Below are 21,488 nucleotides of genomic sequence, written 5' to 3'. Positions count from 1 at the left end.
GGAACTTTTATTGCACATGTTTCAATTTTCGGCACAAATGATAAATTAGTATAATCCAAGCAGTGGTTTTTCATATTTGTTTAAATTTTAATAATCTACGTTTAGATTTTCAAAAAAATAAATAATAAAAAAAATCAATACTTCGAGTTAAGTTTTTAAGCTAAAGTTTTTAGTATCATTCATATAATATTATAGTTTAATTATAAAAATATGTTTAATTACTAAAATTTATATAAATTATTATTTATAAATAATCTTCACATCATTATCAATTAATCATTAGCATCTCTCGATCTTTCGATGTTAATAATCATAAAAAATAGTCATCGTTTTGCTAACTAGTTGTACGGTAGAACCGTTGTATTTGTTGATTATATTGCAGATTATATTTTTCAAGTTGTCGAATGTTTAAAAATAAGATAATACCATACCTCATTTTAATGAAATTTGTGCCGTATTTGATGAGTGCTCATTACTACACTAGAATTCCATTTTTTGATAGGTTTTGACTATACTTGAACGCATTATTGATCATATGTCCCTACATGATTGTAATCAAATATCATTTAAGATGATTTTTTGTATCATTTTAAATGACTTTATTTGATTATGTGTCATCGAAGAATTTTTTTTCATGAAATTTAGTTGGGTTAAAACTTATTTAAATGTTTTGATCATTTTGATATTATGTTGATGATTTCTATCATCAAAATTTCAAAGACATCTTCCATGTGTTTTGGATAAATAATAAACTTTTTTTGATTAGAAATTTTTATATAGAATTTTTTTGACACATCTAAAAAAAATGTAATGACAATTATATCTCTTAGGCTATGGTTAAGTTTAAAAAAAGGATAATACTAACCATGTCCCAAGGAATTACGGGTACTCTTGGCTTTCGAGTCATAAAACACAATACTATATCACTTAACAAAATACATACATACCAAATACAAAACACTTCAAATATACTCCGAATTTTAAATGATTTTTATAATTTACATTTATTTATCATTTTAACCTTATAATTCCAACATACATCATAAATCATCCAAAATTATAACAAATATAATTTTATTCAAAATTATAAAAAAAGTATAATCTTATCCAAAATTTTAAATATATTTGAAGTCCGTTCTATGGTCTATGTACAAGACAGAGAACAACTAAAAAGGTAGAGTATATCAAAGAGGCTAAAGTTCCGATAGCAACAATTTTAAGACAAAATTTACATTATATCGGTGGCTGAAAATAAATATAAAAATCTAATATATATTTATTTTTTAAAATTTTATTTACATAAGTGAATTTTTATAAATTTATACTTTTACAGCATACCCTATTGAATTTAAGAATTTATATTAGATCAGTTTAATAGATATATTTGATGACAAACCACATTATTATACACGCATCCTACCATACATATAACCTTAAAGAACTAAAACCTATACACCGGAAAAACCATTATCATTTCTTTATCTGATTCTTCTATAAACATGAAACCATTTCTCGTACATACAAAAATTTTGATATACCTTTGTAATGTTTGTGATTTACATTCAATTTGATTGTTTATCAAATTGGATTGTTAAAGAATTAGATTATTTTTTAAATGTGGACTTGATTCGTGGTTATATTAGGCCCGTGTGTGCATTGGATCCAGTGTTAGAATGGTGTAGACCTTGCTCGGGGTTAGTGCGTCACTGATCAGCGGCCTAACCTTGATTTTTAAAATAAAATCTGATTGTCCGATTCTAATAATTGTTTAAAAAAACTTGATATCCGGATTCACTTCAATTGATAACGGTTTATCTTCAGCTTATTGTTTATATTGCTTGTTGAGCTAGTTAGCTCACTCCTGCGAATTTTATGTCTTTTCCGGTTAAGAAAGAGATTGTTGGTAGCGAGGACCGACAAACCAGTCACCAGGCAAAGGATTCCAGGTTAAGTTTGGAGACTTCTGCCGGAGATGTTCTGTAGTAGTTGGTAGTTGTATATCGTTGACGAAAATAAGCCTTAACAATTACCTTTCTTTTCTTATAACTCTCATTTGTATAGGCTTGGTAAGTTTTCTTTAGTCATGCAATCACCATGAACTCGGTTCAGTATTTTAAGTGATCTTATTGACACTATGGAGATTATATGAGGGAGGTTAAGTTTCAACATATGCTTTAGCTTATAAGTGGGTTTGTTAGACTACTGAGGCATTCAAAAGGTAAATACTTGCCGCAACTGCCCCACTAGTCTGATTCTCTTTTCGAAACATTGTTGTGTTTTAAGAATCTTAACAAAACGTAGAATAAGGTGATTTACTTTGTCCATGAAGCTGAAAACACTTGCATGAACCAAGTTTTGACATTGGGAGTATTTAGCACATTTTTTGTTTCTTTTCTGCAGACTCCCCTCTTCTTCTTTTTGGTTAAGGCATGTAGTGTTAACTTGGCTACTCGTCGAAGTTACTTCATTCTTCAGCTGATAATTCAAGAATTTTAACTCTAATCTATAGTTTCTACAAGAAATGATCTAAAAAGCAATGCTGATATTCTTAAAGCCAAATCTGAACAATGAAAACCAGATCTCATCTCCCTTTCAGCAAAAGACAAATATCGATACACTATTCACATGTCCTCCCTTGTATTCAAATAAAACTTTTGTATGATTGATTCTTCAGTCTCCTAAAGGTCAAACATTCATTTCAGTCCTTGTTGATGGAATCAAGAATGTGAAGAATGTGACAAATACCCCCAGACTGGACTCACATGCATGACATTCTTGGAGAATTAAACTAAGAGCAAGCAGAGTTCACATGCTGAATGATTCCAAATCAAAGTTTTGTATAAATTAACACTATTATTAGCATGAGAATACATAATAGTAACCACAAGATAGGCAAACAATACAATGGCTTCCACAAGTAGTAGCATTCTAGTTGCTTGCTTGATGGCAATGATGGTGCTTCTGGTAGTCGCTACTGATGATAAAACTCCAACCATCTGCAACGTTGGGATTTCCGAGCTTGCAGAATGTCTCCCAGCAATCACTGGTGACAAACCATCTTGGCCAACAAAAAGATGTTGCAAAGTGATGCGCAAGGTTAACTTGCCATGTCTCTGTGACTACAAGGATAAGTTTCTTCAATATGGAATCAGCCCACAAAATGCCATGGCACTGCCCAACAAATGTGGTCTGACACTCCCAGTGCAGTGTGGAGGCAAATATTAATGCAGAAGCAATTACCCTTGTTTTGCCGGCTGATAGATTACACTATGGTTGTCCAGTTTCTCATCTTTTGCCTGCTCTTTTGCCGACTTGGATATATGTCTCCATGTATTTAACTTAAAATGCCCCCTGATCCCTGTGAGAATCGAACTCTCTTATGTTTAACTGTATTTCAAATGGTTTTTGATGAATAAAAGAGTAATATTTTACTTCTGTATGATTTGCATACAAGCTCGCTTACACTAAAACATAGTGAAAAATGTTTATCGCAAATTTACAAATTAGAAGTAGGTAAATCTATTGCTTATTTGTTTAGCAAAAAAAACCTCTATTGCTAATTTGCCTCCCCCAACCCGCCAATATTACTATCTGCAAACTAAGTAGACACCAACATAACATGAGAATCCAAAGACGCCTTTCTTTATTATTCAACTCATTCAAATATCAAAAACAAAATAAGATTACTAAAATTTTACAAAAGACTTTTGCCCTGCAACATTCAGTAGAATAACTGTTTAGTGTGGCTTTAATGAGTTTACCAAGGAAGAAAAGGATTCTTTAAATTCATTTGACAGAGGAATTGACAAAGGGGGAATTGCACCATAATGACTACTTTTGCCCCTCGAGGAAGATGTATGCGCCAAAGCGGCTGGTTGCTGCTTGTTAAGGCCTTCAATAATGAAGGAAAATGCCCCGAAGGTGAGGCAGCTCTGAAGAAGAGCCTGAGGTGCACCTGTAACATATATATTATATAGGGATGAGAAAATGCTCATTAAGTTGGAGACCTGGAGTTTTATATTTCTTATATTAAATAATCATCAAATCTATAAATTTATGCTAATTAGTCTTTTATATTTATATACATAATATTTATTACACCTTTGGGCGGATAAAATCTCTTCTACAGAGACCTGCAATCACTAGTTTCATGAATTTATAAAGTCTAAATGAACTTGTTCAGCAGATAAAATTCATTGTTCTGCAACTTTCAGATTCGTTGTTCAGCCCTTTTTAAAAAATATTTTGATACATTGTCAACATTGCACTGCATTGGTCGAACGGGTCTAAGAGTTAACTGGTCTCCACAAACTTTTGCCTGGAGACGTATTAATATATAGGACACAGAAATAATGTGCATGATGCAGCCATAAAATCCACTTTTCCTGCTTTATGATGCAATACATTGTAGTTTGTGTACAGTGTGCAACGAACAGCAGATATCCAAAGATATTTAATATGTACTATCGAATTAAACCAAACTCAACAAAAGGCATGTGCAAAAAACAAAATGAGATATGCTTTAGAAATTTAAAAAAATAATAAGTATAACTAACAAAATAAAATATGCTCTAGAAATTTAAATAGATAACAAGTATAACTTTCAAGCTGATAGTTCAAAAGAAATTTGAGCAAATCTGTTCAGGTCTAGAGAACAAGTAGTCTGTCATTCAGGAATTTCATAACCAAAAAGAAAAAAAACAGGTATAGAATGATCAAATTTGGTCAGAATTCTATTTGGATTAATAAGCACATTGCAGACACATGATAGTGGTTGAAAATTTAACTACAAAAAATGGTCAAACATCTTCAACTTTTCATTAACTAACACGGAGACTTAACGAAGAAGCTTTCCTAAAATTATCTTCATAAGGATGCAGTACCTGGTAAACTCATAGCAACACCAGTGCAACATCCCGCTACACCTGCGTTAATAACTGCACCCACCAGAAAGATACAGATAAATAAGGCAGTCACAGAAGTACATAGCAGTTACGTCAAGTGTTTTACCATCATCTTTCCCTCTCAATCTCTTTAAAAAGCATGCAACCAGGCTGTGAACTCCAGATAAAATTGCAAAAGTCTGGCACAGCAGAAGTGATAAAGCAATTAATTGCAATAAATAGCTATATACCAACAACAAAAACCACACTATCAAGGGGTCATTAAAGTGAAAATTAAATGTATGGTAACTCAATAGAGTTAAAATATGAATAGATGTACCTTAGCAGATGATCCTGCTTCTGCAAATGCTCCCTTAAATCCTTTCTTTCTAATGAATCCAGAACCTTATACAAGAAAGTAGCAACTGGGATCAGCACCATCTCATGAATAGACATGACAAAAAAAAACAGCAAGTTATTCACTTGCTAAATTAACCATACTAGCCTTAAACCCGTGCAAAGCACGGGCGCTTATATAACTCGTAATTTATTAATTATAATTTAAATTTTAACACCATTTTATTAGTATTGTAGTATTAATAATTTGGATTTTAGTTAAATTATATTAACCAACTGAATATATCTTCTAACGGAAATTTAGCTTTCACAATTTATTATCTATCTATAATTATTTTTCTGATATTAATATGTGATAGTTTATTATTCAATTAATTTTAAATCAAAATTTTCATATTTCATATATCTTCATATTCGTGTTTGTAATGAAATAGAACACGTTAGAGTTAAATTTCGAGTAGAATACGTTATAATTAAAAAGTAGCGTCTCTAATTATTTATATGTATTTTAGACAAAAGATATTCAAAATTGTATATTTATAATTAGTTATACATTTATCTATAAATTTTTTTTAATATTAATATATGTAATTAATAGTAGTTTCATCTTTTTCAACTAATTATAAATTATATTTAAAAAGATATTAATATACATAAGGAGTGTTTTTAGTATATGAAACTGTTTAATAGCTATCTACATGTTGTAGACTTTTAGTTTTAGAGGAGAGTACCAAACCAAAATTTTGTACGACTACAAATTATACCTATGTTGGCTTTTTATAGTATAGTATAGATAATCGCCATAAACAGCCAGATTTTAGGCTGGCTTCAGTTTTTACGCTCTTGGTAGAACCAATCATACAGTGTAATCAATTTTTATTGATACTATATTAATAAAAAAATTATATCATATTTATATTTTTTGTTTTGATTTTTATGGGTTTTATATTTGTACTTGTATTATTATTGTTGTGGATGATCATATTCCAGAAGTTATTGAAGAATAATTATAATACCTTTTTCAAACATATTTAAAAAATTGTACGATTGATTTGCATGACTACATTAGAAATGTTTTTGTTAATAGTTTTTAGTTTAAATAATATTATACATTAGAAATGTTTTTGTTAATAGTTTTTGTCTGTGTTACGCCGACTCGGCACTTCCATGGGCGTACCCATGTCGACACGACGCAAGATAGGTGCCAGATTCGTCTGTGTGCGATAGGATCCTTCATCGGCACCATTGAAAAAGTTTGCAGGTCGCCTGAAATTTTTGCAGATTGCCAAAATAACTACCAATCTTATCATGTGTTTTCAGGTTACAAACTAGGTCCGAATAATTTGAAAGGTGAAAATTACGGACATGCGCCGATGATGACGAGTGGGGAAGACGACTTGAACGTGGAAAGAGAAGAAGAAAGAGATGGGATAGAAGAGTTTGAAGAGAGAGACTGCTTTTGATTATTTTTTTTTAAATTTTTCTATACAACCAACTATTAGCAAGTGCAACACAGCTCTCTTCCACGTTTCTTTTTCAATTTTCATGCGTGAAGTTTGGAATTTAATTAAACGGATCCTTTCTTTTCTTTCCTTTCTATTTGATTCTAAATTTGGGTATATATTCAAACTTAAAATCTTCAATTTATAAAATAAAAATTATCATTATAGTCCTAAAAATGAATCAAATTTTATGAAAAAGATAAATCATATTATAGTTTTTAATTATCCTTTATTACTAAATTATGTATTTATCACGATAGAAAATTTTAATCAGACAAGTCTAGTTATCCAAGTTCGAGCCCTTAGATTATATCTAGATTTTATACAAAATTCACAAAATAAACTTAAATCAGAAATGAAGATGTGACATTTGAAGAATGAAGATGCACAAATACGTGGCAGCTTTACTACTATTAACTAGACATTTAATTATGATAAGTTTCTGATTTTAATGTCTTGAGCTGTTGAGCATTGAACTCATTTTGTTTTGCATAAGAATTGTATGGAACTTATTTAACTGATATTTTTGATAATTGCTAAAAATATAAAATATATTATTTATTAAAATTTTTTCATGTCTCCGTATCCGTGTCCAAATTTTGGAAGGTGCCCCGTGTCTGATATTTTTTAAAATAGGCGAATCCGAGACCAGAACCATGTCATGTCCGACACCCCGTACCCGAGTCCGAGTAACATAGGCTGGTGTAAGAAATTGTTATGGAGTTGGATTTTTTGTTGTAATGAGTGTTTGTAGATGTCAAGAACAACTCAACTAATTAATCACTTACTCAGGGTTTTGTAAATTTATAATTATAGGAATAGTTATATATTTACAATTAGTTGGGATAAGATATTGTTTTGAAGTTGAAGTGTGAGTTGTAGTGAGTGTTTGTAGCTTTTAAGGACAATTAACTAATAAATTAATCAATTTTAAATATTGTTTTATCCAAAATACTATACCAACGAATTATACCCGGGAGAAATCAACTAATTAATTAATTAATCAAGATTTTGTATATTTATAATTATACTTTATCTAAATAAATACTTATATATTTATATTTAGCTAGTGTAAGAAATTGTTGCGAAGGACAATTTAATTGGTGTATGTCTTGGAGTTGGAGTGTGAGTTGTAGTTAGTGTTTGTAGCTGTCACCAACAGTTAACTAATTAATTAATTAATTTTAAAACAATTCGGGTGTGAGTTGTAGTGAGTGTTTGTAGATGTGAAGGACAATTTAATTAGTGTAAGAAATTGTCCTCGAGTTGGAGTGCGAGTTGGAGTGCGTGTTTGTAGCTGTTAAGGACAATCAAATTACAGTTAAATCTCTTTAAAGTAATACCCCTGGGACCGGTAAAAAATATTACTTTACCGAATTTATTATTTTATCGATATAATAATAATTTATTACTTTATCGATAAAATAATATTTTATTATTTTACCGATTTCTATATGTTTACAAATTATAATTTATTATTTTTAAAAACAAAAATCAGTCACATGCAATGTATTTGATTTAAAATTACTTTTATAATAACTAATCATATGTGAAAACTAAATTTATGCATGTACTAGATAGAGTATACATGTACTGTAAAATGTGCAGTGTATACCTACTGTACATCATCTTGAAACTCAATCACCAAATGTTTATCGTAACTCTAAAAGATAAATTCATAAATATAAAACTTAATATTAAATAATAACAATACTTTGAGATTAACTATATATACAACATGAGCAAAACATGCCTGGAGTTATTTATGCTTTACATAAAGCAAAGGATGATGTTAATTTTGGCCTTGGTGGAAAGAAGAAACTAAACTAATATAGATTCATATTTTAAAAAGAAGTGAATTTTGTAATTTATATACATTATATATATATATGTGTGTGTGTGTGTATAATTCATAATTATTACTTTACATATTACCTGGGCCTTCAATGAATTTCCAAATTTTTATTATCTTATGCTTTTAGCGAAAATATTACTTTACAACATTGGCCCAAGTTGGGACCAACAAAATTTATTACTTAAGCGAGGTTATTACTTTATCAGATATTACTTAATCGAGGTTTAACTTGTAATTAATTAATTTTTAAATAGTGTTCCATTAATCATGGACGCTATGTAAACCAAAGTACTATACCAACCATTTATACCCCATTCCAGTTATTATAGCACTGTATAGATGTCTATGCGGACTACTAGGTGATTGTAAAAGCCCTCGGATCACAACATGACTATTTAATTCAAAAGATATATTAAAGGCTTGAGAGGTACCTGTTTTAATTTAAACTACAATACAAGTCCCACCGGCACACGAGGCGTGTTTACGTAACTATTTCCCACAAAAAAAACATTCTTGACTCACTTTTATTATTTCTTCATGGTGTTTGAATCGTAGATGTCATCACGTTCCCCAATAATATATATTAAGTAGGAAACTTACATTTAACATAAACCAATTTTCCTCACTCTATTTGAATTATATGTTCTAGATGCTTGAAATGGCGTCCTCATCAAAAATGAAATATCCATATATTATTAAAGAGTAGTATAGTGAACAATTTGAGACCTTGAAAAACACTTGAGTTTCAATGTTTAAGAGTATTATGTAATTTTAATGAATTCATGTGGCTTACATCGAAAGGGCTATAAATTTTCAAACAATATAATGATAACCGGTACAATTTAATGATAACCAGTTATCAAATTCATTTTGACGGATACATCTCCTTTGGCAAATCAAAGGGGAACTCCTAGAGCAACAGGGGTAGCGGTAGAAGCTAGTTGTCAGAAGCTAACTTCCGGGCCGGGACGGAGCCAAAAAACGTGAGCGCCCCTGCGCTAGCTGCAATCAAACTAAAGCAAGAAGGGAGGGCGCTTGTTGCCGCTTTATTAATTAGTAACTAAGCTTGTTCAGGCGAAAGGTTGCTTTACTAAGAGTCTAATATAAGGCGCGTTAGCGCTTTATCTATTAGCAGTTAACAATTGATAATGAAAAGAAATCCTTCATGAGCTAACATTTTCCTAGCCACTATATGGAAGAGGCCTTACAACCTTTATACAGTTGTTAACTAATAATAGGTTAAGTTGGTATTGATTGTAATGGCAAATTTCCACTGCTTGCTAAAGAAACCATTTCGGCCATACCTTTCATTGGTTTTAATAATTTGTTTTACAACATACATCAAGAATGTTAAGTATTGAAAGTCAATTTTTATTGCCCAATGGTAATAAACAGAAAAAGCAAAAGCAGGGATAGGTAATGAGCTTTGCAGTTTATATTTAAATAATACTGACAGTAAGAGCTGAACGACATAAAATGTTCGATAAACTGGGACAGTAGCCAGGGCATGCAGGAACTTTCTTATGGTTTCTGTATCTTTGATAACTTCTAAAATGAAATAAAGTATGTAACAATACATAAACTGATCGAAAGTTCAGTGAAATATATGACACATGTGTAAAAAGTAAACTATTTATAAGATGCAAGTGATTCTGATACTAATCCTTGTAACTGAAATAGGCAGTTGTGAACTAAAGTAAAGGTGGAAGAAGAGCCACGTAAGAAGGAAGAGTAGAAAAAGCGAGAGTGCAATTTTTCAGGGTTGTGAAGAAAATGAGGAGGCAGTAGGTCCAGTCCTAAAGAAGGTGAGTAATAAACATACAGTATCTACTATAATATATATTATTGAAACTGAAATATTAAAAGTTTGTGTAGTCAGTCGGTATTTAGGCCTTAAAAGGTCACTAATAATAAGGGGCTACAGGCCTTAGGCCTTATGTCCTACTTTTTAAGAGACTATATTAATGAGCCTAATTATTTTAACCACCTACCAAATAAAACACATATGTATTCTAATTGGGTTTTATATCAAACTGACCACCCATTACGTCAAAATATCTCACTTTACCCACCCATCTCACCGGGGACTCATTTATGCCACTGTAAATCAAATATATATCATTTTACCCACATCACTATTCATACATCTTTACTTAATCATTTGTTAAAAATTAACTGTTTATTTTTTTACTACGAAACCACTTCGAGTACTTTCACAATTGTCTCTAGTATTTATCAAAATAATTTGCGAATTTATAAAGCAACATAGCAAGGGTGATCACATAAATATATATATATATTAACTACATAGCTATGTTGCTTTGAGAATTCTCAAATAATTTTGATAAATACCAGAGAGAATTATGAAAGTACTCGAAGTGGTTTCGTAGTAAAAAGTTAAACGGTTAATTTTTGATAAATGATTAAGTAAAGAGGTATGAATAATGAGGTGGGTAGAATGATATATATTTGGTTAACAGTGGCCTAAATGAGTCCCCAATGAGATGGGTGGGTCAAGTGAGATATTTTGACTTAATAAGTAGCCAGTATGATATAAAAACCCTATTCTAATTTAACCAAATATTTAAGGCCTAATTATTTCTAAAATATGTTCTAAGCTAAAAACATCTTTAAGTCCTATATATAGAAGGGTCATGTTCCTTAGCAACCGCGTGTTAGATAAGGGTTATCTAACACACTGTACGGGGGCCGTTAGATTTATATTTCAAGGGCTCAGATCCAATCTTGGGTTTTCAAGGGCTCAGATCCAATCTTGGGTTTTTAATGTATCCGCGGATATTTTCCGCAGAAGGGAAAACTCTCTATCCGCGGTTATTTTCCGCGGAAGGGAGTTTTCCCTATCCGCGGTTATTTATAGAGGATACATTAAAATCTCAAATTGGATCTGGGCCCTTGAAATATAAATCTAACGGCCCCCGGACAGTGTGTTAGATAACCCTTATCTAACACGCGGTTGTCAGGGAACAGGACCCTATATAGAAATATATAAAATATTATATAATTAAAATAACCGTTACTCCTAATCTTTAATTTAGTTTGAGCAAATAAAGTCATGTATCTAGTCGTGGGCTCTTATCCCAGATTGTATGTGGTCTAACAGATAAAGCAATGCATTAAATTTACCTATTCATAAAGATAAAGTAGTGTAGTATTTCATATAATTATCCCCCAAGTTGATTGCTTTAACCAATTGTAGCATTGCATTTTAAATAATTAAAGTAGGCATCGAAAATGAGCTCGAAACTGCTTCATTCAGAGAATAAAAGAGGATTAGAAAATTTAGTGTCCCCTTTCATGATAAGCAGACATTCGAATACAAAATTTGAAGTAGCAAAATTGATAATTTATTGACCACTTCCAACTGCTACATTTACCAAGAGAAAGCCATTGCATGAAGAGAACACACACATATACGCCCAATCCAAAAATACAGCAATTGAGACAGGGAGAGGAAGGGAGAGAGGGAGAGAAAGAGAGGGAGAGGGAGGGGGAGAGGGAGAGGGAGAGAGAGAGGGAGAGAGAGAAGGGGGGAGGGGGGAGGGAGGGAGAGAGAGAGATTTTAGGCACCTAATCCAAAAATAGAGCCCATAAAAGCACCACCGGCGGCATCAGCGGCGGGGCGAAAGATGCAAACGAGAGGCGAAGCAGACAAGTTGCTAAACGCCAATGTTTTAGTATCAACAATGCTTGACTTAGGCCTGTCGTTTTCCGCCTCGGAATCGGAGGTCGAAGAGTCTACCGGCGCCGAGAAACTCATCTTTTATCTCCTCGACTTATCCACTTCACTTCCGGTCAGACAAATAAATACTACCCAGTAAACTACAAAATGTCGTATGATAGTAAATTTTTTAATATATATAACGTTTTTTAATCGCGATGCGGTATTTTTTAACGTTAATAACTTCGCACAGCGGCTAAAAAGTAGTGTGAAGACTTTATATGTTATACTACTAGTCTGTTTGGGAGGGTTGCCATGAATTATTGTGTGGTCGGAAAAAGTGTTTGGTAGAAAAATTGTTGTGGAAAATAGATAACTGTTTGGTAATTATTTTTAATATAAGCTTATTTTGAGTCATAATATAAAAAAATAATTTTTTGTACGAGATTTGATAGTAAACTCTGTAACAACTTCTTGCAAAAGCTGAAAAACAGCTTTTTTCAAAAATATGGGAGGCTCTGCTTTTTTATAAAAACAGCTTTTCAGTTTAACTACTATTTGGAAAAACTGCTTTTAGATTTTTTTTATTTTTTTTTGTCAAGGTCTACATACTCGTAGATTAGTTGTATCTCGAGATACAATAAGCCGCAATAAGCCGCTATAAGGGATTTCATTCATTCAAAGAAGATTATCATTTAACAGAAAGACATGCAAAGATATCTCCGGACGTTTAGATAATAATATTTTAATGTCTGACAGGAAAATACCCCTTTAACATCTTACAAGGATCCTGTAAAAAACACACGGAAAAAGAAGAACATAAGTTCATATACAAAATTATATAAATAAAAAAATAAAAAATTATAAAGGATAATATATCCAATAATAAAGTATTTTTAGAAGTACGTGTCTATATTTCTGAAGTTGAAAAATAAAATAAAGTATAACCAAAGAAGGATCTTTGGTTAGACATTAAAATAATTAAAAAATATTTGATTGCTTCTTGCAAGTCAAAATATACGCCATCATTTATGGCCACCCATGAATGGTATAATTCGCCTAAATCAAGACACAATTAACATTTAAATCATTTAAATAAATATTTATGACATCAATCAATTCAAATTAAAGGATTCAATCACTACTTCATATAATATCTCACCATAATATCAATTTATTACGGTCAAACAAAATTAGTGAATTTAAATGAAGCAATTAAAATTGAATAAATAAATTGTTCATATTTTGCAAAGACGATTTAATCTCCAAAACAGAACTTCAAATTTGAAACTTTTTTTTTTTTTTTTTTTGACGAAAAGCAAAAAATTTAATAGATAACTGAAACCCAGCCGAGACAAACCCTCGAACTGTCAATTACAACCTGATTAAGAAACAAAAAACGAGCTAAACATATAGCCGCTTTGTTTTCAGATCGTTTAACGGATAGAATATTTAAATTCTTTATACTAAAAAGTATTACAATCAAATCTCGAACAATCCAACCTATATCAGTTGTGAACATAGTAGCATCGCAATTGACCTTCACATAAGCAGCAGCATCTGTAGCCCAATGTTCAGAATTATCAGTTACATCAACCGATATTGGATCAACAAATGACCCCAAAAGATGAACAATTTTATGTCGTGAAAGGTGAGCTCTTACGATATTCACCACCGTGCCATATCTGATACAAGCCTCACGGATTACCCAAAATATCATGTAACTCATTCTTAGAAACATTACCGAGACCCATAACAAAACACACAGAAACGTCAAAACAGACACAAACATCCCAAAAAGATGGGCACGACCTTGATGACAAGGTACTCAACAAGAACTCACCCAAAAGGATTAGATCTTGGTTTTATTGATAAAACTAAGAAATACGAGAGAAGATGGAAGAACGAAGATGATTAATCAGAGGGGATGAAGGATGAAGAGCGGAGAAGTGGGGGTTAGAACTTGAGTCGACTCTCAAAACTACAAATGAATAAAAATAATTCAAGTTAGAATTAAGAAACACGCATGAGCTATCCCATTGAATCAACATTTGACTAAAAAAATTTCATTCATTTTATTTGGACAAATTTGATATAAAAAAAAAAAAGAAACAAACAAGTGATTACAAAACCAATCATAAATTAATCAAATCAAACAATGATCTTAAGGTGTAAACAGTACACAAGAAACTTAAAATTTTAACCAAGAAACAATACAATATAGACTCCAAATTTGACTATAACAATAATCAAAACAACTACAATGCTCGTCTTGAACATCTCATAACAGAATGATTGAAAAACATAACAAGTAGCAGCAGATACATGAGTTTAATAATATCAATATTCACGTCTACATCTAACACTTGTAAACACATAGCCCAGCAAAATCAATATAATTGGTAAATCTTCAAAAGTTTAAGATAACATACCTCAATTGTGGCGTAAATACACACAACAAACATTCATCAAATAATAAAAGGTTAAAGAAAAACATGTTATAACATTAATAATCATATAGAAACATCATCTAGTCACTGTACTCCCCGAATTCTGATGAATTGAATCTCAAATCAAAACTAAATTTCGCGTTTTGTTGGAGAGCGAGAAGATTGTTTAAGAGTGAGAAGAGAAATCTGGCTTACAATCACAAAAAAGTGTGGTTTGTTTGAATACATGCACCAAGTTGACTAACGCTGCAGAGAATAAATTAAAAGAGAAGCAAAGAATCGGCACATTGTACTACAACTTTGTTAAGTGCATTGCACAACTGCTTTTAGATTTAAAAATAAAGTTTTTCACCTGTTTTTCAACAAAACGCTGATGTTGCTGTCAGCAATAGCAACCCCAAACAGTACCAAATTTCCGTACGCATGCCGGGACATGGATTTGTGTATTATTTATGATAGATCAATAAATTAATATATATACACACACACACACATACACACACATTCCATGATATGTTCAATGCATAATTAATATATTAACTTAAATACATTATATTTAAATTTATTCATGTTTACTTTTTATTTTTTTGAGGAAAATTTATTCATGTTTATAAAATAATGATATCATTATCCACAAAAATTTATATTTATATTAAATTTATTAAAATTTTAATATTACAAATTTTGGTTAATCATCCGAGATCGTCCGGATTTTTTATTTTACAGCTAATTTTCACTTATCCATTTATCAATCTTTTGATGATCAAAATATCAAATAATTAAAATTAGTGAACAGGTATTTGGATTGGTTTATGGATTTTTATAATGTGTTAGTGAACAAATATTTGGATTGGTTTATGGATATTTTTATGGGTGGTTAGTTTATAAATATTATAGTTTTATAGAGTTGGGCTCCTTGGAGTACAGATATATTGAAGTCTTTGGAGACCCAATCCTACACCATTGAATCATAAGAGAATTAACGGCAGATTGAGAGACACGTGGAATTGTTTTCATAATTTTAAAAACTGCCATTGACTTTTCGTATACGTATCATACAGGAGTGTATTATACTGAAGAACAAGATCTCTCTTCCTCTTTGCTTTTGGTGAGATCGATGTGCAGAACCAGTGACACAAGTGGCACAATGTTGAATTTCATAAACTACCACGAATTGAAAAACATATGGATGAGTAAACATTTGTAGAACACTTTCAACTATAGTGCGGAACAGAACACTTTCAACCAAAGTGCGGAATATAAAACAATTTACAGGACTGTTCTTTGTGAATAACTTATTTGTAGAACAACCAGTTAAGTCTAATCTTGACAGAAAATCAGCGAGTAACAATTTTGTAATCAATTACAAAGAGAAGAACAGGGAACAAATTAAAGATTCTTCAAACAGACGCTTAATCATAACAAACAGTTACAAGTTTTTTACACGTTTAAAAGATAGTACACGTATACGATAACAATATATACAGGTTTTCAAATAAAAAAATTAAAAAAATTATATCCGTTAGATTTCATTAAAATGAAGGACCAGATGGAGGACTCCAATACTCCAACTTAGTATGGTCTCCATATAACTTAATATATAATATTCATAACTAATTCATTTTATTCTATTTAAAACACATATAAATATGTTCATTAAAATTATTTTTCAGATTTATTTATTTATTTCTTTTGAAGAAAGCTAAGCTACTGAGATGCTATTTTTACGGGCGTATATATGTTCTATATCCTTGTATATAATTAATATATTATCATCAACATAGTAGATCTAGTATAATTACTCCCTCCGTCCCATTGATTAGTATACATATGAGGCACGGAGGTTAAGAAAAAGTGGTGAAGTGGTGAGACCCATTAATATTCAAGGTGTGAAATGAGTGTAGTGTGAGTAAAACGGTGGGACCTACTAATATTTAATGTATAAAGGGGTGTGGTGGAGGATGGTAGTGGGTGTAGTTGAGTTTTTATATTATAAAAATTTACTATTTTTGGTATGCATACAATTGATGGGACGTCTTAAAAAAAAATTATATACAATCTAGTGGGACGGAGGGAGTATTAGTTAGTGCATCAAATTTCATTTATTCCTGGTGTATTAACTCCTATCAAATTTTGTCGGAAACCGAACTCTCGTCATTTCATCCCCGATCCGGCACGGAACGGACGCAAATAAATGCCAATTCTATTTTATTAATCACATAATATGTTAAAGAATATTCCCTTTGTTTTGAAATATAAGTCGTTTGACATTTTGGCACACATTTTGAGGTTCTTTGACAGTATTAAAATCATTATTTTTAAAATTTTCTTTTTTCAAATAAAAATATATGAGTAATATTATAATTCGGAAAAAGAAAATTTTAAAAATAACAATTTTAAGTAAGTGGTCAAAAGACTTAGATGTGTGTGCCAAAAAGTCAAGCGGCCTCTAACAGCCCAATTTTTCAAGCCATTATTTGACAATGAATTACCGAAATCAAGCATGAATAATATTATATTAAAACTGAGAGAGAAAATAATAATCTCAACGCCAAAAGTAATTCGGAAATCTCCAAATGACACTAGTAAAAGTTTAAAATCAACTAAACCAAGTCCTGGAATTTATTAAATAATCTAACAAACTAATTTGGGTAGCACTCATCTCAAGCCCCGCTTAACCCTGATTACCTGCGGAAAAAGAAAATAATACGAGTGAGCCAAATGCCCAGTACGAATATAACTTTAAAACAAAACTAAATTTAAAATAACTGAAAGAATTGTGTCTTGGCAACACAGAGTTTTAAATCGAGATTGAAAATAAAATGAACCAATACCAAAAAGAATTGCACGATAATAAGGGCATTGAATCAAAACAAAACATATACAAGGCCGAATCAAGTAAGGTATGTATCCATAAAGGTCTCTTATACAAACTAGCATAAAAGCCCGTGCGAGGCACGGGGCTCTAGTTTTTGCTGTATTTTAAATAATATTCATATATCATTATATTGTTTTTGTACGGACCTTGAGTTTGTATTATGTTTTAACTAATATCCGTGTGTCATCATATTGCTTCGAGCGTAACTATTACGTTTTACTTTTTGACAAAATATGTAAACATGAAAAATGTGATATATGCAACCTAATAGCATTAATAGTAATAATAAGTACTATTCCCTCCATCCCATTTTATATGACCCTTATTCCTTTTTGAGACATCTCTAAAATAATGAACTTACTATACTTATTATTTTTAAACACTACTTATCACTATTACACACACTACTTCTCTATTTTATACTCTTTTATATTAAATAAACACTATTACACTCACTACTTACCACCACTATCTCAAATCTATTATTAAATTTTGATATATTCCACCACTTTACCCACTTTCCAACTAAATTTACTCTTTTTTACTACTTTTTTCTTAATCTCCGTGAAAGTCAAATAAGGTCACTTAAAATCAGACGAAGGGAGTATATTTTTAAAAAAAAATTATAGATCAAAAACTACATTTGAACTGATATTTCTATATTCAAATTTGTTAGGATATAGAGACCATTATCATATTATCTATGTTCAAAATTATATTCGAAATTAATACTGAAATTTTAAATTTTAAATATATTATACCTCATTAAAAGTATCTGTAATTTATTGTTGAAATTATTAAATTATTTCAACTAATATACCATGATTTTGATGAAAACCTATTTTTGATATGTGAATTACGATATCCTAAATCATGATTAAATGAAGATGTGTGGTCTGCGTTGCCCTACATTTATTTCTTTTTTTTGAGCGTACGTTTGCATAATTGTTAAAGTGATACATGATGGAGCAGATCATCAACACATTCTTTTTAGCATATGTTGCACACATTTTGTATAAATAAAAATTGAAACATATGTTGTACGTAAAAAAGACACGTACCTTGTTTTATTATAAAAGCATCAATTGAATTACTAACCGTATAATTGCACCCCAAAAATTTCTGACACCTTTGATGTGTCTTATCCTTTTATTTTTCATATCAATTATATAGTACTTCAATGTATTATATTTTTATTGTTAATTTAAAAATATTGGATGAATATTACTTTGATATAGTATGTTATAACATTATCTCGTTATAAAATTTTAATTTTCTATAATTAGTTTTTTGAGCTTGTCTATTAAGACTTTTAATGATTTTTCATGTAATCGTTATAAAACAGATCTCAAACAAATGATTTTATGGAATTTCAAATAGCAAAAAGAGAGTAGATATGAGTTAGGCATCATGAAATTCATAAAACCATAAAATATTTAGTTCAATTAGTCGTGTAGTTACTTTTTTAGCTTTGTGCAAACTCACATTTTTAATATTTTGATACTCGTATTTATTAGGAGTGATCAATGTGGCATATCATATTCAACTGTTAAAGATCAAGTTATATATTCGATATTTTGAATCATGAAAAAACTATTATTGTTCTAGTCCCGTTTAATCAGATATTAATTTCACCGTATCGCGTCAGATTATCCGGTTCAGAATTAATTATATTTTATTAGTTTAATTTGTAAATGATTAATTTAACTGTAGTTTGAATCATTTTATTTAACTGATATGTTATATATTGGATGATGGCATATTAGAAATTATAGTTTTAAGACTTTAATATATATAACTTATTTCTCTATGTTATTTTATTTAACAAAGTAAAATTTATAACTCGTATCTTTTTAGTAGTTCTCGTAAACGCGTTTTATTATTATGTGGTTGACTTTTGATTAACAATATAAAATTTCCTTAAATTCATCTTCATATCACAAGTTATAGTATTTCAAATACATATATCATCAAAATTATATCATTTAGATATATTTTCCGACACCAAATTTGATGTATTGTCACTATTCTTATATCTATAATTTTTTTAAAAAAAGATTTAGTTACACATCAAATTCTGAATTCATAAGTTTAAAATAAAAAAAAATTCTATATAGGAATATTCTTTCAGTCACCTTATTTCGTGTTCTCCAAAATATTGTAATCTCTTTATAAATTGCCTTTTATAATAAAAGAAATTAATATGACATAGCCCATGTTGAAAGCCCATCAATTTTTCCTTTCAAAGATGCTCGCTTAAACCTCAGTTTTTGTGCTTATTTCTCACATTCATGACTTAAAAGTTCTATAATATTGTATCGGTGCTCGTTTAAACTATTAAGTTAGATTTGAATTCGAATACGAATTATATCTATTTTTTGAAATCTGAATCATGGCACGAACCCGATTATTCATATTTTTTTTAATTTTAAATTTATTTATGTAAATAATTAATTTATAGATATTAATCTATCATGTAAACAATATATGAGACTTAACTGAAATAATAACTCATCTCAAATAAATAAGATATTGAAACGAATATAAATACAAAAGTTTTAAAGTATGTGATTAATGCTTTTGAATAATAAACTAATTGTTTGTGTAGCTCAAGTGATTTGAGTGATGTATTTGTATTGGAGAGGTTCCGAGTTCGAGCCTCATGAATAACATCTTTTTTTTATATATATGAGAAGATGTTAGGTTCGGAGTTAGGCTCAGGTTCGGAGCTAGGTAATTAATTTACTCAGGAGGGGAGCTTGACACGAACCTGTTGAGCTACTATATATATAAGTAGATATGTACTCGCACAAAGCCAATTCAAAACAGAGAATTCTTCCCCGGTAATCCACAAGAAGAAACACAAGAAATGCGCAAAGCATTTCTACAATACAGAGAATCCTTTCTCGGTAATCCCGAAAAAGAAAACACACAATAGCCTTCATGATCTACACACAATCTCATACTCCAGAGACGTACTCGTATACTCACAGCATTGATACGAGTAAGTGCCGAGTTCACCAGACACTCCAAACTCCATGAACTCGTATGTGATTTAACCACACAGATAGGTTTAAGAGCCCAACATAAAGATTACAAAAATTGCCAGACTCATTTAACGAAACAAAAGAAAACAATGTCGCAAATAATTGCAAAACAAAATGAGACAAATATTATGAGTTGACAATAATAATTTCTAACAATAGAGAGTACGAAAATAATAGAACAATGGGTACTACCAAAAGTACATGTAAAGCACAAGGGTCACAATTTTATATAATTAACTGAATCATAAATATAAAATAAAGAGGAAAGAATAAGAAATATTCATACCTTGGAATTAGCACACCAAACACTGACGGGAAGTCGTAAATAATCCGTTAAACTGCCGACCCGAACCTAAATATGAAATTATAATTTATTAAAATATCTAATTATATACTTTTGTTAGCGCTAGCAAAATATTTACGTAATCTACGACTTCAGAATATTGTCATGACGTATATCCTTAGGCAGCCTGCGATGATTATTAAAATAAGCCTAACCTTGATAATTTGATTTAGTTTACTGAACCTATACAACGGCCACCAAAGACATATATGTGAACGAGTAGTACATGTGCACAAACTACTGAATTTTCAGTTTCTATTTTACTATTAACGTGCAAAACAAGGTGATGTTTTACATCACTCCTCACTCGTGGTTAATCAATGACATAAATAAAAAAGGAAAAGATTTGCTAATACCTTCCGCGTATTGATCCTGCTCTCCTGTCCACTCTTCTGCGTTTGTGCGGCTACGTCGCTTCTTTTAATTAGGGTTGTTAACATATTAATTATCCTATAATTAATAGGACTCTAATAATTATCTAGACATTTTATTAT

The 21,488-nt window shown here is 30.6% G+C and overlaps 2 protein-coding genes across 2 annotated transcripts; one reads left to right on the top strand and one right to left on the bottom strand.

The window, feature by feature from the left end:
- Positions 1-2,904: 2,904 nt before the first annotated feature.
- LOC108221323 (putative lipid-transfer protein DIR1) lies at positions 2,905-3,225 on the top strand. Its single transcript, XM_017395209.1, has one exon. It carries the CDS (start codon positions 2,905-2,907, stop codon positions 3,223-3,225), a length of 321 nt encoding a protein of 106 aa, XP_017250698.1.
- Positions 3,226-3,615: 390 nt separating this feature from the next.
- Positions 3,616-12,452, bottom strand: LOC108220363 (mitochondrial import inner membrane translocase subunit TIM22-3). Its single transcript, XM_017394107.2, has 5 exons — positions 12,186-12,452; positions 5,224-5,288; positions 5,011-5,083; positions 4,884-4,937; positions 3,616-3,955 (listed from the first exon to the last, which is right to left on the bottom strand). Exons 1-5 carry the CDS (start codon positions 12,373-12,375, stop codon positions 3,738-3,740), a joined length of 600 nt encoding a protein of 199 aa, XP_017249596.1. The 5' UTR covers positions 12,376-12,452; the 3' UTR covers positions 3,616-3,737.
- Between the last annotated feature and the right edge of the window lie 9,036 nt (positions 12,453-21,488).

The sequence above is a fragment of the Daucus carota genome, chromosome 5 (genome assembly GCF_001625215.2).
Source record: "Daucus carota subsp. sativus chromosome 5, DH1 v3.0, whole genome shotgun sequence".
Taxonomy (NCBI): Eukaryota; Viridiplantae; Streptophyta; class Magnoliopsida; order Apiales; family Apiaceae; genus Daucus; species Daucus carota.
The sequence above is the reverse complement of the archived record's forward strand: the minus strand, read 5'-3'. Positions and strand labels throughout refer to the sequence as shown.

What these genes read in the sequence shown, in the direction of transcription:
- LOC108221323 (XM_017395209.1), top strand. Translation starts at nt 2,905, where the DNA reads ATGGCTTCCACAAGTAGTAGCATTCTAGTTGCTTGCTTGATGGCAATG.
- LOC108220363 (XM_017394107.2), bottom strand. Translation starts at nt 12,375, where the DNA reads ATGAGTTTCTCGGCGCCGGTAGACTCTTCGACCTCCGATTCCGAGGCG. An exon ending in GGGCTCTATTTTTGGATTAG is followed by an intron (nt 5,289 to 12,185) that starts GTGCCTAAAATC and finishes TTCTTGTATAAG; the next exon opens with GTTCTGGATTCATTAGAAAG. An exon ending in AAGCAGGATCATCTGCTAAG is followed by an intron (nt 5,084 to 5,223) that starts GTACATCTATTC and finishes CTGCTGTGCCAG; the next exon opens with ACTTTTGCAATTTTATCTGG.